This window comes from Thalassophryne amazonica, chromosome 2 (assembly GCF_902500255.1).
Source record: "Thalassophryne amazonica chromosome 2, fThaAma1.1, whole genome shotgun sequence".
In the NCBI taxonomy this organism is placed as follows: domain Eukaryota; kingdom Metazoa; phylum Chordata; class Actinopteri; order Batrachoidiformes; family Batrachoididae; genus Thalassophryne; species Thalassophryne amazonica.
This window is the reverse complement of record NC_047104.1, coordinates 114,130,584-114,151,401: the sequence shown is the minus strand read 5'-3', so window position 1 is coordinate 114,151,401 and position 20,818 is coordinate 114,130,584. Positions and strand designations below refer to the sequence as shown.

Here is a 20,818-nt window from a genome sequence, read left to right as displayed (position 1 = left end):
AATTTTTTTTTCCCTGATTTCTTATAGTGTTTCTTAAAGCCAGAAAGTTGCCATTTGAAATTACTTTAGTTTTGTGTCATGTCTGTGATCTGCTTTTTTTCTACAAAATTAAACAACTGAATGAACATCCTCCAAGGCCGGTGATTCCATAATTTTTGCCAGGGGTTGTATATGTAGGTACAGTTGTATGCAAATGTTTGGGCATTGCTGATCATTTTCATGATTTTCCTTAATAAATCATTGGTTGTCTGTATCAGAAATTTCAGTTAAATATATCATATAGCAGACACAAACACTGATATTTGATTAGTGAAACAAAGTTTCTAGTATTTACAGAAAGTGTGCAATAATTGGGCAGGTGCATAAATTTGGGCACCCTTGTCATTTTATTGATTTGAATACATTTAGCACTTATTAGTGGAACACAAAATTGGTTTGGTAAGCTCACTGACCCATGACCTCCTTACATAGGTGAATCTAATGAGAAAGGGTATTTAAGGTGGTCATTTACAAATGTTTCCCCTCTTTGCATCTCTTCTAATGAGTGGCAACATGAGAGCCTCTAAACAACTCTCAAAAGACCTGAAAAAGATTGTTCAATATCATGGTTTAGGAAACTGATACCAAAAGCTATCTCAGAGATTTCAGCTGTCAGTTTCCACTGTGACAAACAGTGAGGAAACAGAAGACCACAGGCACAGTACTAGTTAAGGTTCGAAGTGGCAGGCCAAGAAAAATCTCAAATTGCCTGAAGCGAAGAATGGTGAGACCAGTCATAGTCAACCCACAGACATGCTTCAAAGACCTACAACATGATCTTGCTGCAGATAGTGTCTGAGCATTGTTCAACAATACAGCGCACACTGCACAAAGAGATGCTGTATAATACTGAATAGAACAGAATTTATTATCATTGTACATGACACCAGAAAAAAAAATACTGTGCATGACAATGAAATTAAAAACAATCTTTTAAAAGCACATTTAAAATAAATAATAAATAAATAGAATAATAAATAACCCTAAAAATTCTACATAAAACCTAGTTAAAACAATCACAATCATAAAATGGCAGGTCCAGCAGCATTCAGTGCACAAATAGCTCTTCCCACAAATCTATTTTTAAGTCTGTTTGTTCTGGCCTTAAGTGCCCTGTATCGTCTGCCTGATGGCAAAAATTCAACCAAATAGTAATGTAATGCAGAGGAAGCCTTTTCTGCATACACACCACAGAGTCGCCTGAGGTATGCTAAAGCACATTTGGACAAGCCAGCTTCATTTTGGAATAAGGTGCTATGGACTGATTAAACTAAAATTGAGCTATTTGTACATAAGGGGCAATATCATACGTACTGGCCCGGGTTTTGCGTTCTCAGGGTGCAAGACTACTTTGTGTCCCTAGGGTGAATAAGAAGTCTGCGGGTCATAGAGCTTTCTCTTATCGTGCCCCTGTTCTGTGGAATGATCTCCCTGCAGCTAAAAAAAAAAAAAAAGTCAGATTCTGTAGAGACTTTCAAGTAACGACTTAAGATGCACTTATTTTCCCCTTTCGTATGGCTAGCATACTGGCATAGTATGTTTATATGCTTTTTACTCTTAATTCATTTTATTAGGAAACAAAGCTTTCTTGTTGTTTAATCCTGGCAAATTATACTGTATTGCTTGTCTTTCTGATGCCTGATTGTTTTTTTTCCCCCTCTCTGTTTAAGGTACAGCTCCATCCAGAGATGGGTGTGGTATTTGTGCTGGAGACCCTCTGTCCTGTGCACCAACAGCATTTCCGGTATATTCATTTTATGAACTGTTCTGTAATTTATGTCTGTAGCATGACCCAAGCAGAGGGTCACCCCTTTGAGTCTGGTCTGCTTGAGGTTTTTTCCTCAGAGGGAGTTTTTTTTTTTTTTTTTCCTTACTACTGCTGCTCTGGGGGTTAGTAAGGTTAGACCTTACTTGTGTGAAACGCTTTGAGGCAACTCTGTTGTGATTTGGCGCTATATAAATGAAAATAAATGGAACATTGAAATTGCAATATGCATGGCTAAAAAGAACAGCATTCCAAGAGAAACACTTGCTACCTACAGTAAAATTTAGAGGTGATTCCATCATGCTGTGTGGCCAGTGCAGGTACTGGGAATCTTGTTAAAGTTGAGGGTCACATGGATTCCAGTCAATATCAGCAGATTCTTGGGAACAATGTTCATGAATCAGTGACAAAGTTGAAGTTGCACCAGGGCTGGATCTTTCAACAAGACAACGACCCTAAACACTGCTCAAAATCTACTAATGTGTTCATGCAGAAGAACAAGTACAACATTCTGGAATGGCCATCTCCATCCCCAGACCTGAATATTATTGAAAAACTGTGGTGTGATTTTAAGTGGGCTGTCCATGCTTGGAGACCAACAAACCTGAGATGTTTTTCAAGAAGAATGGCCAAAATACCTTCAACCAGAATCCAAATTCTCACTGGAAGCTATAGGAAGCATTCAGAGGTGGTTGTTTCTGGAAGAGGAGGATCTACTAAATATTGATGTATTTTTTTTCTGCTGGGGTGCCCAAATTTATGCACCTGCCTAATTTTGTTTAAAGAATTATTGCACACTTTCTGTAAATCCTATAAACTACATTTCACTTCTCAAATATCACTGTATATATACATACACATATATATATATACACACATATATATATACACACATATATATATACACACATATATATATACACACATATATATATACACACATATATATATATATATATATATACACAGTGAGGAAAATAAGTATTTCAACACCCTGTGATTTTGCAAGTTCTCTCACTTTGAAATCATGAAGGGGTCTGAAAATTTCATCTTAGGTGCATGTCCACTGTGAGAGACAATCTAAAAAAAAAAAAAATCTGGAAATCACAATGTATGATTTTTTAATTTATTTGTATGTTACTGCTGCAAATAAGTATTTGAACACCTACCAACCAGCAAGAATTCTGGCTCTCATAGACCTGTTAATTTTTCTTTAAGAAGCCCTCTTATTCTGCACTCTTTACCTGTATTAATTGCACCTGTTCACACACTCAATCACACTGCAACCTGTCCACCATAGCCAAGACCAAAGAGCTGTCTAAGGACACCAGGGACAAAACTGTAGACCTGCACAAGGCTGGGATGGACTACAGGACAACAGGCAAGCAGCTTGGTAGAAGACAACTGTTATGATTATTTATTAGAAAGTGGAAGAAACACAAGATGACTGTCAATCTCCCTCGGTCTGGGATTCCATGCAAGATCTCACTTTGTGGGGTAAGGATGATTCTGAGAAAGCTCAGAATGACACAGGAGGACCTGATCAATGACCTGAAGAGAGCTGGGACCACAGTCACAAGATTACATTAGTAACACATGATGCTGTCATGGTTTAAAATCCTGCAGGGCAGCAAGGTCCCCCTGCTCAAGCCAGCACATGTCCAGGCCGTTTGAAGTTCACCAGTGACCATCTGGATGATCCAGAGGAGGCATGGGAGAAGGTCATGTGGTCAGATGAGACCAGAATAGAGCTTTTTGGAATCAACTCCACTTACCATGTTTAGAGGATGAGAACAACTCCAAGAAAACCATCCCAACCGTGAACCACGAGGGTGGAAACATCATACTCTGGGGGTGCTCTTCTGCAAAGGGGACAGGACGACTGCACCGTATTGAAGGGAGGATTTATGGGGTCATGTATTGCGAGATTTTGTCAAACAACCTCCTTCCCTCAGTAAGAGCATTGAAGATGGGTCATGGATGGGTCTTCCAGCATGACAATGACCCCAAACACACACCCAGGGCAACTAAGGAGAGGCTCCGTAAGAAACATTTCAAGGTCCTGGAGTGGCCGGGCCAGTCTCCAGACCTGAACTCAATAGGAAATCTTTGGAGGGAGCTGAAACTCCAAACCTGAAAGATTTGGAGAAGATCTGTATGGATGAGTGGACCAAATCCCTGCTGCAGTGTGTGCAAACCTGGTGAGAAACTACAGGAAACGTTTGACCTCTGTAATTGCAAACAAAGGCTACTGTACCAGATATTAACATTGATTTTCACAGGTGTTCAAATACTTATTTGCAGCAGTAACATACAAATAAGTTATAAAAAAAAAAAAAAAAAAAAATCATACATTGTGATTTACGGATTTTTTTGTTTTTTTTAGATTATGTCTCTCACAGTGGTCATGCACCTAAGATGAAAATATAAGGGGTGGGTATTTATAAGCTTTGCTTCTGCCCTCACCCTTTCCGTCACTCGGTTCATTGTAGAGTTTTTTTGTTATGAGTTTTTTTTGTTATTGTTGAATTGTGTGCCAAAGAAAATTCATTCATTCATTCATTCACTTACATTTCCACTGGCAACACATAAGACCCGCATTCAGGAAAACAATTTTCCTGTTTTCAAGATATACGCACGCTCAGGGAGCTGGATTCGTAGAGATCTGAATGCAGATGTGACTAGAGTCCGACTAGCTCGGGGATCATGATGTCTTACTTTCTCACTACGTTCACACGCTAATGACTGCACAGTGCAACAGAGAGGCCAGCAAACAATCTTTCTCTGTGGCGCCTTCTCTTCAAAGAGAATTTGCCACGTGCCGTCAGACGTACAGATCGTTTTTCTTCAGTCTGACCTTGGCTAAATGAACAGTCGCACACTATGTTGCCAAGTCAGATCCTTTCACCCCTCGTGCTGAATTAACACCCCATGCCCGAGCTTGGACAACCACAGATTATGAATGCATTAGTATCACAGAAGTAAGAAACAAGTACAGGACAAAACGGTAAACAAATGTGCAACCACCAGGAAAGCTCTGTCAGACATTTGCTTAAACGTTTGAGCACAGAGAACTTTCCGATGGACTTGTTGCACATCAGCTGACAAGGAACAGATGTAATGAATGATAAAAGGAGCTGTACAGAACAAAAATAGAGAAATGGATATCAAAATTTCATATACATTACTCAGTTTCCTCAATCAGTCATAGTGTAACAGACACTTAAGCTGCATAGGTGAAAATTAAGCACTGGGTCTCTTCTCTAGAGGGGTGGGACTCATGCAGGGGTTGTGTAAGTTCCCTTAACACAGCTGCTAAAATGAAAATCAACAAGCAACAGAGCCAGTATGTTCCAGGCCTAAGTCAAATCCTCAAATTTTTTAATTCCAAGATGTTCTCTATTATTCAACATATATATATATATATATATATATATATATACACAGACAGGAAAAAAAAACACACACACACACACAGGTTGAATTGCTCTCGCTAAATAACATACGAGCGTCAATGTAGGAGAATGGAGTGTGTGTGTGGTGTCATTCAAGGCTGAAGGCAGCATATTGAGGGTGGTATGACTACATGAAAATTCAGTACAGTATGTCTTCTATAATATATTCCAATTCTAAGGTAGAACTCTACTAGTGTATACTAAGGTATATCTAAATAAATAAAGAAGAGTAGATTGAATGTGGTTAAATATAAACACTATTATGTGCCAAGACGGAACCTACCATTCAAAATTCATGAATAACTACTACTACTACCACCACCACCAGGGTTCTTCAGCAATACGCCATCATGTTAGGATTTCAGCATCATTATGTAGATTTTCAAGTTTAGGGTGTTCCCCCTTTGTTTTCCCAGAATTATTACTGGGTTTTTTTTCCATGTCGTTACAAGTTTTATAGCATTGCCAGACCATACGAGTCTGCAGTTGCAAAATCGTCACTTAGTGGAGGGGCGCATGCACAAGAATGCAGCCTGTGAATTGCAGATTTTCCGCTTAAGCCGCACTGATAAATCCACGGTGCACCCTGTTGACAAACAGATGAAAACACTGATCAAATCCAATTGGAATCAGCCGGATAAAGGCTTTTTTTTTTTTTAATAAAGTGCACATCCTTTCATTGTGAGGTGAGGTGGAGAGCAGTCAGTGGACCAACAAACAGTGTTGTGTTTTGTTTCTTTTTTTAAAAATACACAAACACACTGCTTCACTAAAAATATGCAATAAGCCTACTATATAGATGATCAACAGTGTGCATCTGTCTCACTATTTGATAGCGTGGAGTTGACAATAGCTAGCGAACCCTCTCTCTCTCTCAAAAGGCTTCATTTTACTCAAGTGTGCCGCTTTGCAAAATTCTCACTTCTGCTGCTACATTGATTAGCTCCTCACACCGGTTATGCTGCGTTTACACATAGTCAAGACACGTTACGAATGTCATGTTTCTGTCATTCGTGGCACATGCCTGACATTCTTAACGTGACTTAACGCATGCGAATAGGTCTCTTAATAGTGCGTGTTGGTGCGTGATATTCTTGATATTGAGTAGGGATCCTTAATAGAATGTGACGGCGTTCATAGTGGTTCCTGTGATGGTTCTTGGAGCCCAAACTGTCACACGTTATTAAAAAGTGACACAGAACTGTCAAGTTTTGACACGACTTGTAACGGGGTGTCACATTTCACTGTGCGCCATGACGACTCACTGTTTTCTGTCACGTGTGCACAATTAAAACCCTGCTCCACCATGTTCAGTTTGATGCAGTATGCCGAAGAGGAACAGTGATGTGAAGTCGGCCAAGTGTTGTACCACAGTTCCTGCTGAAGCTCCTCAGGATGCTCCTGCAGGTGTGACCGATGAGTGGGAGAACCAGTCTGGGCCAAAGGAATCAGAGGAGCGAGAGGAGACTCACATGCAGCCAGACATCTCTGCTCCTCCTCCAGTCTGGTGGAGGAAGAAGCCCACTCCTCGTGTTGTAGGTGATAGAATTTTAAAAAACAACCCCCGTGGGGGCACTCGCAGAAGCCAAACGTTCTTCCAGATTTGTGTCTTGGTGGCTTCCCTCACTTGTCTCCTTCCAGCATGGACATTTAGTTTTTGAGAACTGCCTACCTGACACAGATTTACTATAAAGTACCACACTATTTGTATTTCTGAATGACTGATGTAAATCAAGTCTAAGAAATAGTCACTGATTTGGAAATGTTCATGTTTTCATCCCGTGACATTTCTCGGAAAATGCTGCAGGCCTTAATTTAGGAAATAACGTATGATCCGACTGGTCGACTAATCGCAAAAATAATCATTGACTAGTCGACTATCAAAATAGTCATTTGTGGCAGCCCTAGACCACAGCACACTTGTTCACTTTGCGTCTGTCCATTTCAAATGAGCTCAGTTTCAGAGAAGGCGGCGGTGTTTCTGGATATTGCTGATGAATGGATTTCGCTTTGTATGGTAAAGTTTTAACTTGCACTTGTAGCGCCGAACTGAACGTTGAGAAACATTGTTCTTAAACTGCTGGACTATTTTTTCATGCAGTTGTTCACAAAGTGGTGATCCTCACCCCATCTTTGCTTGTGAACAGCCGAGACGTTTCGGGATGCTCCTTTTACACCCAATCATGACACTCACAATTAGTGTCCTCAGTTCCCAAACACTTATTGAGTGTTGTTAGAAGGAAAGGTGACGTAACACAGTGGTAAACATACCACTGTCCCAGGTTTTTGAAATGTGTTGCAGGCATCCATTTGAAAATGAGCAAATATTTGCACAAAAACAATCAAGTTTATCAGTTTGAACATTAAATATCTTGTCTTTGGGGTGTATTCAATTCAATAACCATTCAGTAACCATTTGTTTTATTATACATCTGTGTATTTAATAAATATAATAATCTTCATGGAAGATTCGTTCGCGCCCGCACGTGGGGGGAAAAAAAACACAAAAAAACCAAAAAAAAAAACAGGCTGCCGCTGCAGCCGCTCTCCCCTCAAACTCTCCCCCGAGAGGAAGAGTCTGACACATCAGAGGAGGAGTTTTAAGGTTGATATAAGACTGACTTTTGGTTGTGCAAGTAACTTTTTTTTTTGGCGCAAGTAATCTTTTTGTTACTAGCACCAGTGCAAGTAGGTTAAAAATGTATTTTGACCCCTGGCCAGAGAGGCATAGCTGTCTCCAGTTGCCAGGTGCTGCAAGGTGAGAAACAGCTTCAGGCCAGGTTGCAGAGATAATCTCCAGCGAGTGTCCTTTCATTGAATGTAGGGGCATATCCTCTGCAAGATTTCATCAAAGAGCTCTGGAGGCATCCTCAGGTAGTTTTTGAAGGTCTCAACATTAGTTAGATGGAGCTCTCTGGAGATGAAAGTGGAGTGACCAAAGTGCTGTCTCCTCCTCTGTATGAGCCATTCTTGCACCCAGATTCTTCTGGGCCTCCTGCGCATGACAGCACGAGCTTCCTGCTGTCTGGCTCTCTCCGTCTCCTCCTCCTTTCTGCGTAACTCTATAGCATACAGTCCAACTACGCAAGCAATGACAAAGTTCTTTTTCTGCTGTGGATTCATCTGGGAGGTGAGGAGCAATCTGGAGAGGTGTGAAGGCTTCATCAGCTGACGGTAGGAAGAATATGTGGGGTGTGTGGAGACAATTCGCCAAATTCACAACATTCCTGACAAATTGTGACAGAACGGAACAATGCGCTGCTGTGCGCAACAGTGCAGGACAATATTCTTGACGATGCGTAACGGCTCGTAATAATTCTCCAGTGACACGTGCCATTAATCCTAACGTTTCTCAACAGGTCTAAACAGTTCCTGGGGACACCTGACGCTTCTGCACCAAATCATCACATTTGTGTTCAGCGGTCAAAAACGTATACTTCATGGCATTCGTGACTTGTCGGTGTTATGTGTAAACGCACCATTATGCACATGCGCCACATAATCATCTCCATTTTTGTCAGACTGTTACAGCGCCACATAAGGACCTGGCACATATACTACAGCATTTTCAGTCTATTCCCATATATGCAGCCATTTCTTGAAATGGCGTGTTTATGAAATAAATTAAAACAATTTTTGTTGAGTATATTTTAAATCATTAAGTCAGCTTATGACATTGGTCGACGGGGTAAAACACTCAGGATCAATGCCAAACATTGACATGGGATACGGTCAACCTTATTTATCCCGATTTTGCCAGAGTACTGAAACAGTAAACAATGGTTTTTGATTTTTTTTTTTTTTTTTTTTTAACCATTACTACAGCAAATGTATGTGAAATGACAGGAAGACATTTGCACTAGATGTTCAATACAATATTGCACATAACTGAATAACAAGAACTATCTTATGTCCAATGTGTTATCTGATCAAAAGCTGGTGTATCTGACAGATTTTTACTGGCTGAACACATCTGGATTTGATAATTCACCATTGGCAGTGGTGGGCACAGCTAACCAAAAAGTTAGCTTCGATAACTGCTAGTCAGCTAACTGAAAAGTTATCTTTTATAACGCTAAACCGATAAACCACTAAAGCTACAGCTAACCGCTAACTTTCAGTACTGTCACCGGTACACTCTCAGCTACTGACGAACCAATTTTAAGTTTAAACACCGCCAACGCTTCTGTGAGTCTTTGATTCTATCACAAACCCAACACAACCAATGAGTCAGCGCTTCAGTTTTGTGCGCCCTGCCCACTGCTGTAGGGAAGAGTCATTTACCTTGACAGCATACAGTGGTCCAGCTGTGAGGCAGACGTCTTGAAAAGGAAAGCAGGTTTGACTTATGGTATTGATTTATAACTAAATTATCCGGATAGAATAACTTCATTAATGTCAACTGTCATTTGTACAAAGTGAAAACATAAGACGGTTGTGGATCAGAATCAGAACTTAAAAGACAAGACATTTCGGTTTAGCAAAAGCCTTTTTTTTTTTTTTTACAAATTAAAAAAAATGACATTTTACAAACGCACCTTTATGTGTAAACACCGACACACACATGACAGTAACTTGTGTTGGTTTTTACAAAGAATGAATGAATCAACCAATCAGTGTGAGCAGAGGTTCAGTTTATCCATAATCCCTTTTGGCATCTGTGTGTGCTAATGTTCAAAACTTCAGAATTAATGCATTGTTTTAAAATTAAAAGATATGTATTATATTTTCACTTTGTACAAATGACAGAGTTGACATTAATGTAGTTATTCTATCCAGATTAATTTGATTAATAAATCAAAAACATAAGTCCAACCTGCTTTCCTTTTCAAGACGTCTGCCTCACAGATGGACCAGTGTATGCTGTGAAGAAAAATGACTTTTTTGTGGCAGCCAGGTAGCCAGGACCCTTCTGCTAGGGTAGATAAAAAGTTAGCTTCACCAATTAGCAGTTAGCGGAACTGTGCCCACCATTGACCACTGGAAGGCAGACGAGGGTGTACCATGTCTTTCACCCAATGGAGCTTGGAATGGCTCCATGACACCTCTGAAGCCGCCCCCCCACCCCCCAATGACAAATGATTGTAGGTAAAAAAAGATGTGCAGAGGATCTGTACTGAGGGTATTGTTGAAATATATAAACAGTGCTGTTAACTGTATTTTCACCCAGTGCCTCAACATTTCTTTATCAAATGCATAACAACTCCGATTTGTGCGTTTCACATGAGTCGGGTTGACTCATTTACTTTAACGCTTACCTTGAGAACTCTTCCTCTAAACAAGGTCTCATGCAAACCAATAGCACTCTGCACAGAATCTCGATCAGAAAACTCGATGTAAGCAAAGCTGAGGGAAAAGAGAAATGAGCAACAATAAAATTCATGTGCACATGCTTAAATTAGTTAAAAAAATTTTAGCCCTCCAAAAACTAGGATAAACAAAAATTGTACACACCCCTTGGGATGGCCAGAGAACCTGTCACAAAGGATGGTCACTCGGTTCACAGGACCACAGCCATTGAAATGGATCTCTAACTCATCAGCAGTTGCCCCGTAGTCCACCTGGGATTTGTTCAACAGTGTCAGATGAGATGCAGAAAAAAAAGTGACATCACAAAACTTTTTTTTTTCCTTTGAGAAAGAAAGGATTTACAAATCTTACATTGCCAACATAGACTGATCTGTTGTCTGCATCTATCCTCTCCTCATGAGTCATGTTGTAGAAAGGCTCTGAGGAAGAAACAATGCTTTATACACAAACACCAATATGGCAGATTCCATGTACACAGACAATGAGATCCACCACCTGGAAGGAAAAATAACCGGTTTCCACAGTTGCCTGGCACAGCAACCCGAGATGATCAACATCCAAGCCTGTCAGTTTAAAAAGATTTCACAGCAAACAATTAAGTTTGTGAGTAATTTGCAAGCGGTAAGCTTTGCTGGTCCCAAATGAGGTACACCCGGAACAAGAAAAAGCTGCAGTTCCTTCTAGGGATGGGTGATGAGGCCTAAAATCCATATTTCGATACACGTTGCAGCCTCTTGCTTTAACAATATATAAATCATAATAGAACCATTTCAGAACAGGTTACATAGACCCTGAGGACAGCCAAACTACTAAATGTATTTTAAAAAGAAAGAAACATAGTATGTAGTTTTGAGAACATTTATTTTGCAAAACTGCAATTACACAACATAATGTTGCAAGTAAATAAAATTGAAGTATGTAGAGAACATGAGAAACTGGTGACATTTTAGTTGAGGAACAGACACTGTACTGAAAATACTTTCAGTATTAGGAAAAGAAAATTACTGTGTAATGCAGTTACTTGAAATAAAAACATCTCAAACAAAGTTTAACTGCAGCTGAAAGTAATGCATTTTGTTTTAAACATTTTGTTCTCAATGAAATGAAAACTGGTGTCTTGTTAATAAAGAAACAGCTATTGTGAATTACAGAAATACTTATATTAGGCATGGCTATTTAAAATAAAGAAAATACTTCCAAGTGTGGTGCACAGATACTTCAAAAGCACAATAAATTTTTGTAATCAAGAAAATACTTCCACTATAAAAGCACACATATGTTATCAGCTAAAGAAAATGTTTGAATCTGAAACATTTTCTTTAGCTGATACATACTACTACTGCAAAGAAACTTTTCTACTTGAAGTGTAAAGTTTTCTTTACAGTAGTGACATGCCATAGACAGTAAAAACTGCAAAACAGTGGAGAAGGCACCAAATGTAGTTTAAGTTATTTTCTGAACAGAAAAACTGGTCTTCTCAGTTAAAGAACAACAAAAAAAATCTTAAAAATTGGGCAGTCACAGATTTTCAGGGAAACAAAACAAAAAAAAAAAAAAAAAAAAAAAAAAAAAAAAAAAAAAAAAAAAAAAAAAAAAAGCTGAAACCCAAAATGATACCCCCTGAAAATTTTTGAATTCTAGAAGCTCTGAAATGCAATTTGGGGTTATTCCAGACAAATTGCAGTGAGTGCAGCATCCATTTTGGTGGAAAAAAAAAAAATAACTTTCTTAATTCAGAATCACTCCTCTAGTAGTATCCCTTACTAGGATGCAGCAGTTTTCTAGCTTGGCAGATAGTTCTGGAGGAAAGCACTGAATAAAATTGTACGTAAACTGTGCGAGGCCCTGCACGCTGTAGAAGAATTTTTAGGTCCATATTTGAACTGTGATGAACTATCAAGTGTCCTGATCCGAACTGTATGTCCTCTGGTTGAACTAGCAGGTGTTCAACCCAAAAAAAGGGCTCTATTAGTCATTTAGTCTGTCAGGGGCTTTCCAAGGCCTTTTAGGTGCTTTCCCGCAGGCCGCGTGCAGGGGCCTCAGGCCAGCTGCACGTGTGGCTGAGGCCACGTGCGGAGGGGGCCTCAGGCCAGCTGCACCTGTGGCTGAAGGTCTTTTAAAAAAATCAGTTGTAAATCCTTCATGTTTTAATGGGAGCGTTTGTCACATTGAAATAATGGCCTAACACCTGCTTAGGGTTCACTAGAGGACGCTTCCAATAGAAAACCATGTCTTGGGAATGAAATAAATAAAAAAGTCGAAGGAGGAGCGATGCCTGCGGGTCTCCAATAAATAGACGAGCGCGGTTGTCATATTCAGTCTCTCTAGAGGACTCAGTTTGTCTAAGCTTTGTGTCGAAGGCTTAAATAAACTTAAAAACTCTGTGCATTTTATCTTGCTTAAGGCTGAATTATTCTAAAGTGTTGTGTCATTTTCTAGCATATCACTTGCAATTAGTTTGTGTTATCTAAAAGACGACATCCTGAGAAGACTAAAGACGAGCCGCGACAGAACTTGGCGAGCCAGCTTCAGGAGGGTCCAGGGGCATTCCGGCAGCCTGGGGCAGTCCAGCTCATCCCTCCAGACCGTAAATAACAGTGATCACGACTAAAAGGTAAGCAGAAACCTTTTATAATTTCTGCACGATCTGGAGGAGTGAGTCTGGATTTCCGCCCAAGTTGACAGGTGATATTTTTTAATTGCCTCTTACCCAAAAGAACCTGGACTAAGAAAATTGATAAGAGACTAAAAAAAGATAAGATTGAAAATTATCAGGCCTTGTAGATAAAATGCTCAGAAGGTGTGTGTGTTCCCGGGAAAAAGAATGTCTGTGTGAGTGAAAGGTCAGGAATGTTCATGAACTCTGGTGCGGAAAAGAGTGCATGGAGAACTAACCTGGATGCTTGGGGAATAATTGGTGTTGAAATTCGTTACTAATGTGCCGGCTGATAGCATGCGCTGTAGGGGTTAGTTTAGGGGAGTATACTGACAAATAGGTACAAGATAATACGAGGTTATTTAAAGAAAAAGAGACGGAAGTAAAATAAGTGAGAAAAAAGAGTTTAACAAGAGAATACGTGCAGAGAAAGCACAAGATAAGAGCCTGAGGGGGCGCAGTAGAAATACCGTACGTGATAAAGAGATTTAAAGAGAAAAGTGCAAAGTAGCACAGCTGACAGTAAGTAAAAGAGCTCAATAAAGGACGTCATTTTTTTAAGAAAAGAGAAAAACTATAAAAAAAAAAAATGAATGAAGAGTTAGTGCAGAATACATGAGAATTAATGAAGCAGAAAATAGTGCAGTAAGGCACCAAATACACGCTTGTGGGGCGTGGGAGAAGAATAAGTAATTAAGTACACAGTAATATGAGTTTTTTATAAGAAAAGAAAAAGAGAGTATTTTCAGTGCAAAGGCACATTAAGCTCACGAGGAGCTCAGTAAGTGAAAAAAAAAAGTAGAAGAAAGTGCAGAAAGGCACAGGATACGCATGCGAGGTGCGGTAAGGCGTAGAAATAAATGAAATATTGTATGCTCAGAGAGGAGATTGTGAAAAAAAAATATATTAAGCGCAGGATACGCACGCGAGGCGCGGTAAGGCGTAGAAGTAAATGAAATATTGTACGCTCAAAGAGTAGCTTGTTAAGAAAAAAATAAATAAATAATATGAGTTGCTGGCAGCGCCGGAGAAGCTGTCTAACGTGAATAAGAGATACATATTTAAACAGAACACATTGGTGTTAAGTGATTAAAAATGTTGTTTAAAGCCGCGGAGTAAAGGGTGGCAGAGGTCTAGATAGAGATATATAGAAAGTTGTTTTTAATAATTTTTGTGTATAAAGCTTTTGAAGATTGGTGTGTGGGAGAGCGGAGAGTAAGCGGGGAGTTGCAGGCAAAGCTGTGAGGGCTTGCAGGCTGGCTGACATACAAGATTAATGTGAGGAGTAGCTACAAGAAGGAGGTGTTTAGACCCAACAGAAGGACTTGGGAGGTGCATGACAGGCAGAGAGGAAAGTGTGAAACAGAGACAGTGAAGAAAAAGACAGGAGAAGAGACTGCTATGTAAATACAGAGAAGGTAGATATTATTTCAAAGAAAGAAAACTAATAAACAAACATAGCAGAAAAAGACGAGAAGCAGAAAGTTAAAAAATTAGAAGGAAAATAGAAAGTCGGGAGCAAAGACATTAGGAAGTGTTAGGGTTGTAAGAGGAGTAAAGAAATAAAGTTGGTTATAAATCAAAAGAGTTAAAGCTTAGATTATAGTGAAAAAGCTGACAGACTGATCAATGCTTGGGACAGTCTTTGATGGGAGACTTAAGTGATGATGAAATAATACTCCCAGAACATTACTTGACTGACGGAGACATCGAAACCCAGGGAATCAGGACACATTTTTGGCTGGAAAGGACCTATTTTGACAGGGTAGGAGCAGAACATTGGCAGGACGAACAAGAGATCAATCAGAAATTATGGCAGATTACTAAGGTAATCAATCTGAAGCAAAAGAAAGAACAATTCCCTCTAATTAATTGGGAGCTGCTGATAAGACGTCTGTGGCATCAGGGTTTAACCCCGTGGCTGGAGCTGCTTTGTGCTGATCCTAATAAAGAAATTAGCATACCATTAAATCATTTAATAACACTGCCAACCGATCCAGGTGAAGAACTGTTTCCTAGGTTGACTCTGACTGTGGTCCCAAGGAAGGTTCGGTGGGAAACAGGTAAATTTTCGTATTTAGTTAAAGAAAAAGAAGATGGGCATAACAGTTGGAAATTTAATCCTTTTAAGGGTTTAAAATACAAAACAGGTGTTACAGCCGGCAAGTTATTGGTCTGGATCAGGACAGCCCCTGAGGGACTACCAGAGCACCATAGAAACATCTCATATAGTGTTTGTCAGGGTTACATGGGTAACTCTCAAGGTCAAGGTCGGGAAAGTACCCTGCTAGACTTAGTACTAAGAAAATATCCAGGAAAACGCACTAAGGCCAACCAATGTATGAGAAAGTGGCACAAAAGGTCACATGGGGGCAGGCAATGGCCTTTGGAGGGATCATTTGATCCGGTGATGTGTGAAGCAGTTGCGGTAGAAATACAGAAAAAAGAAATTAAAGATCAGCAGAAGAACGTGAATAACAACAAAAAACGCACTGACGAAAAAGAAGTTTTGGCTTTGTTCAAGCAGGAAGCGCAGAGGCTACAGCAGAAAAGAGAAAAAATGACAGAGGAAAGATCCAAAGAGACTAAAGCCAGTGCACCGAGCTGGGAAGCAGAGCCACCCCCATATAAACGTCATGATATGGGAAAGACAGCTGGACAATTTGTATTAGGAACTCGTGAAGAGGACCAAGGCATGGATGTGGAGGGCAAATTCACACTGACACTAAAAGCTCGAGAGCCACAAGGAGACAGGTCCTCGGCCTGTCAAATGGATCATACAGGGTCTCCAAGTCCAGAAGTAAGTGGTTTCCCATCACGACCAGTAGGGGGAGCCACAAATAACAGTGACACGGAGGCAGACGAGGATAAAGAGAGAGACCTGAAGGCTCCACCTGCACATCGAGGTCCACTGAAAACCGTCCCCTCCCACCATAAGTCAGCCGACTGGACCTTCACAGGCTATAGAGGCTCCGAAGAGTGGCACAAGAGCTTCTGTGACACACTGGATCTGGCCAGAAGAGATAATGAAGAACTAGCTGAGCAGCTTCGGCTAGCAAAGGAAAGAATACAAAGACATAGGGACGCCGAGGAAAGAAGAATAATACAACAATCGACGCCCAATCAAGGGAATCACATTATAGAGCCACCCACCCGAAAAATTTCTGGTGAGATCGTCATTGAGAGTGCAAAAGAGGCCCGACTCAGGCAAAGACAACAATGTGTAGCCAAAGACATAGCGGCTTTAGAACAGGATATAACCAACTGGATAGACTGCCTGGAACCAGTCAGTCACACTCGATCTGGAAGACAGTATGGAGCCCCCACAGAAGAAGAGGAGGACGAAGACCTCATATGCCCATTGGTGGTCAGAAATGGTCATCATGTGTATACCCCATGGAGCTAGACAGACATGGTGGGGCTGGCTAACAGGCTGCCAGACATCACCCAAGGAGCTGGGAGATGGATAACTGCCTTAGAAGAAAGCACTGCAGGGGTAACCTTGTCTTTAGGTGACATAAAAGCCTTGCTAATGCATGTAATGGGAAAATATGACACTGAAGAATTAGCAGGAAAGGTTGGACTAACACAGATGATGGGCACTAATCAACATGATGAAGTCCCCTTTAATCGCTATAGAAACTCCATGTGGGAAGGACTGAGAAGAAAGTACCCTGAGGTCTTGGATCCCTCTAAATTGGATGATGAGGAGTGGACACCTGAAGAGTGCCCAAAGAAGTTCCTGCACCGATTCCAGAAGAGATGGGCGGAGGAAACAGGAAATGCATGGAACCATTCTCCAGCAACTGAAATCCTGTTTAAAATAACTGTAAAAAAGGCTCTACCAGATGAGGTTCAGAAAGCCCTAGATGGAGTCGTGGGACTATCAAAAATAAATTGGGCTTTATACTCTGAGCATATTTGTCACCATCTTGAAATCTACAAGAAAGAAAAACAAAAAGAAGAAGATGCAGCAAAATCCCTGACGAAAAAATTGGTGCAGATGCAGTTGGGAGAGCTAACCAAAGTCAAGAAAGAAAAAACAAAGACCCAGGCACCAATGATGACCCCTGTTCCTTCTGAGTCGGCAAGCCTAGGCCCTACGGCAAACACTGCTGCCACCATACAGGCACCTGTGGTAACAGCCACACAGAGCCCCCAAGGAGCAGCAGGGAGCACTGCTGCAGGAGAAGTCTCGGCACCAGTGGAGCATCACTATCACTACCATAGCACTGGCACACCCGGAAATGGACCCACCTACAGTCATGGGTGGAGAGGAGAGTCACGGAACTTTCAAGGTCAAAGAGGAGGGTGGCGAAGAGGATCTCGCCAACCTTCATTTGGAAGCAGATTCCAAAACTCAGCTCCCAGGAACAGTCAAGCGGGACCGCCTATGGGACCAACACCCCCAATAGGGGATCAACCCTCTAATGAGTGTTGGAGCTGTGGACAACCTGGACATCGAATGAGAAATTGTCCGGCCCGACCTTGGGTTGGACCCTCTGCCTATTGGCAATAGGGAGGCCTAGAGAAGACAGAGGGGGAAACGGTGGCATTGGCTATTTCGATGATACCTAAGGAAGAGCCAACCGTCACTGTTAATATACAAAACAGAGATTTCCCTTTCATGGTGGATACAGGGGCAACATACTCTTGCATAGGGAAAATGGGCGCTCATCTCCCCCTCTCTGGGTCTGTAATTAAGACCATCGGCTTCTCTGGGAAGACTCAAATAATACCTTTTACACGCCCACTTCCTGTAACGATTGCAGGAAAAACAATTGAAGCACCCCTGTTATACTCACAAAATACACCTGTGAATTTGCTGGGAAGAGACATTTTATGTAAGCTACAAACCCAGATAGTGTGTACCCATCAAGGACTGCAGATACACTTTCCTGACGAAGCACTCGCCAACATTATGGTGCTTATGGACATGGAAAACAAGGTCCGACCTGTGCAACCCATGGTATACTGGCTGAAGTTACAACCATAAAATTCAAATCTTCAACTGGAATGGGAAAAATGGAAGCCCTGGGCAGAACAACACTATGAAGCAGTATGTACACCTAGTTTACCTTTACATGTCACCCTGATGTTCGATGCCAAACAAGAACAGGCTGACTATGCATGCTGCTGGGATGCATTGATGAATCAACGGCTGTTTCACATAACCACCACAGAAATTTATTTAGGCCCCCAAGGGGCCGCAGCTTCTGTCAAGCTAACTTCAGCTGAACAACAATGGTATCAAGTGCCGAATGCCACACCTCATGTGACCCTTTTAGTCTCAGAAAAGTACGAATCCCATGACCTAGGTCCAATGGTAAAGACAGCCTCAGAAGTTGAAGAATGGCAAAACATGGAAAGTCCACAAGTACATCTGTCAAAAGACCAGCAGTTTATACGAATTAATTTAAAAGTAAATGATGAGGCTATAGCTCAAAAAGTGGAGCTCAATCCTAGACCAGAGGGACAGATGGTGTTATCGGCCCAACAAGAGAAATTGTTAGAGCAAATACCACCAGTGGTGTGGTCCAAAAGCAAAACGGATGTAGGACTAGTAAAAACAGCCTTACCAGTAAAAATAAAAGTAAAACCGGGAGCAAAACTGCCTCACCAAAGGCAGTATCCATTAAAACCTCAGGCTATTGAAGGCATAAAACCAGTAATTAAGGGACTAATGGCAGCTGGAGTTTTAATAAAAACTGCAAGCCCATGCAATACTCCTATCTATCCTATCCCTAAAAACAATACCAAAGAGTATCGGCTGGTACATGATTTGCGTCCTATCAATGCAATAATAGAAATGGATGCACCTATAGTACCTGATCCGCATACTATACTATCAAGCATCCCTGCTGGAGCAAAATGGTACACAGTAATCGATCTGTGTTCAGCCTATTTCAGTGTGCCCGTGCACCCAGACTCACAACATTTGTTTGCATTCACATTTCTGGGACAACAGCTAACGTATACACGGCTACCTCAGGGACTGAACCTGTCCCCAGCCATCTTTAACAAAGTCCTGGCTGAAGATTTACAACACCTTGATATACCCAGTACATTGGTGCAATATATGGATGATCTCCTTATTGCATCAGAGACTCAAGAACAGTGTGAAAAAGATTCATTAATTGTATTACATGCATTGGCAGATGGAGGTCATAAAGTAAGGACAAATTGCAGTTCTGCAAACAACAAGTAGAATACTTGGGAAGACAGTTGTGTGGGACCACGCGATGTATAGCCCCAAGCCAAGTGGAGGCTATAATCAAGGCTCCCAAACCCCAAACAGTGGGACAGATGCTTTCATTCCTTGGGATGGCAGGGTACAGTCGGCCGTGGATTTGTGATTATGCTATAAAAACTGCACCTTTGCGTGCCATGATTAGAGCAGTGGGGCAAACAAGCAATGCAGCTCTCCTCGTCTGGACAGATCAGGCAACGGGAGCTTTTGAGGCCCTAAAAACAGACATGCAATCTGCTCCCGCGTTAGGTAACCCAGATTATGGGAAACCTTTCCATTTGTATGTTACTGAAAAAACTGGATATGCTTGTGCTGTACTAATGCAGGAAACAAATGAAGGAAAACAACCATTGGCCTATTATAGTACAAAGCTTGGCAACACTGAAACAGGATTGCCACCATGCTATCAGGGTCTAGCAGCAGCTGCCTTTGCATTTCAAAAAGCATCATCCATAATCATGGGACATGCAGTAACGTTGTACACGTCGCATCAGTTACATGCCCTGCTAACCAGTCAACGTTTTGTCTTAACACAAGCTAGACGCACTGGATATGAAGTTGTGTTGTCCGCTCCAGAAATAACAATACAACGTTGTCACACGGTGAATCCCGCCACCAAATTGACCACACCGTTAGATGGTACTCCACATAACTGTGTGGCAGAGACAGAGAAATTTTTGAGAGCCAGAGAACATTTGTATAATCACGCCATAGATGCAGATCTAACCCTGTTCGTGGATGGCTCATGCTTTCGGGATGCCGCGGGATTGCATGCGGGTATGGGGATTGTTAAACTAAACACGGATGGCGAAACCTTTGAATTACTGGAGTCCCAAGGAATTGATCAGCCTTGTTCAGCCCAACTGGCAGAAATCAAAGCCTTAACTATGGCTTGCCAGATAGCTAAAGATCAACGTGTTAATATCTACACAGACTCAGCCTACGCTTATGGCGTATGTCATGTACATGCAAACATTTGGAAACAAAGGGGATTCCTGAGAGCAGATGGCACCCCTGTCACTCATGGAGAAGCGATTTCCCAACTGTTACAAGCTCTCCAATTACCGTCTGAGGTAGCCATCATTAAATGTGCAGGTCATCAAAAGAATAATAACATCATAGCTCAAGGTAACAACCTAGCAGATGACGCAGCGCGCAAAGGAGCACAAGGAGAAAATATGTTTCCCCTGCTAACCATCCAAGATTGTGCCCCACTGGTTTCACTTGACGCACTGATAGTGGCTCAAAGTAGGGCCAGTGGAGAAGAAAAACGAATGTGGGTTAAACGAGGCGCTATTGAGACACGCAGTCAGGGGCCAGCAGACAAGCTGTGGCGCAGTAGT

The 20,818-nt window shown here is 41.3% G+C and overlaps 1 protein-coding gene across 3 annotated transcripts in view; it reads right to left on the bottom strand.

Moving 5' to 3' along the window:
• pabpn1l (PABPN1 like, cytoplasmic) overlaps nt 1-20,818 on the bottom strand; it is a 62,615-nt gene that overhangs the window by 9,170 nt on the left and 32,627 nt on the right. For all 3 annotated transcript variants that reach the window (XM_034192269.1, XM_034192260.1, XM_034192276.1), the window contains 3 exons: nt 10,921-10,988; nt 10,714-10,820; nt 10,518-10,605 (listed from right to left, as the gene is read on the bottom strand). In XM_034192269.1, coding sequence (XP_034048160.1) covers nt 10,518-10,605; nt 10,714-10,820; nt 10,921-10,988 — 263 coding nt within the window. The remainder of the gene's footprint in view (nt 1-10,517; nt 10,606-10,713; nt 10,821-10,920; nt 10,989-20,818) is intronic.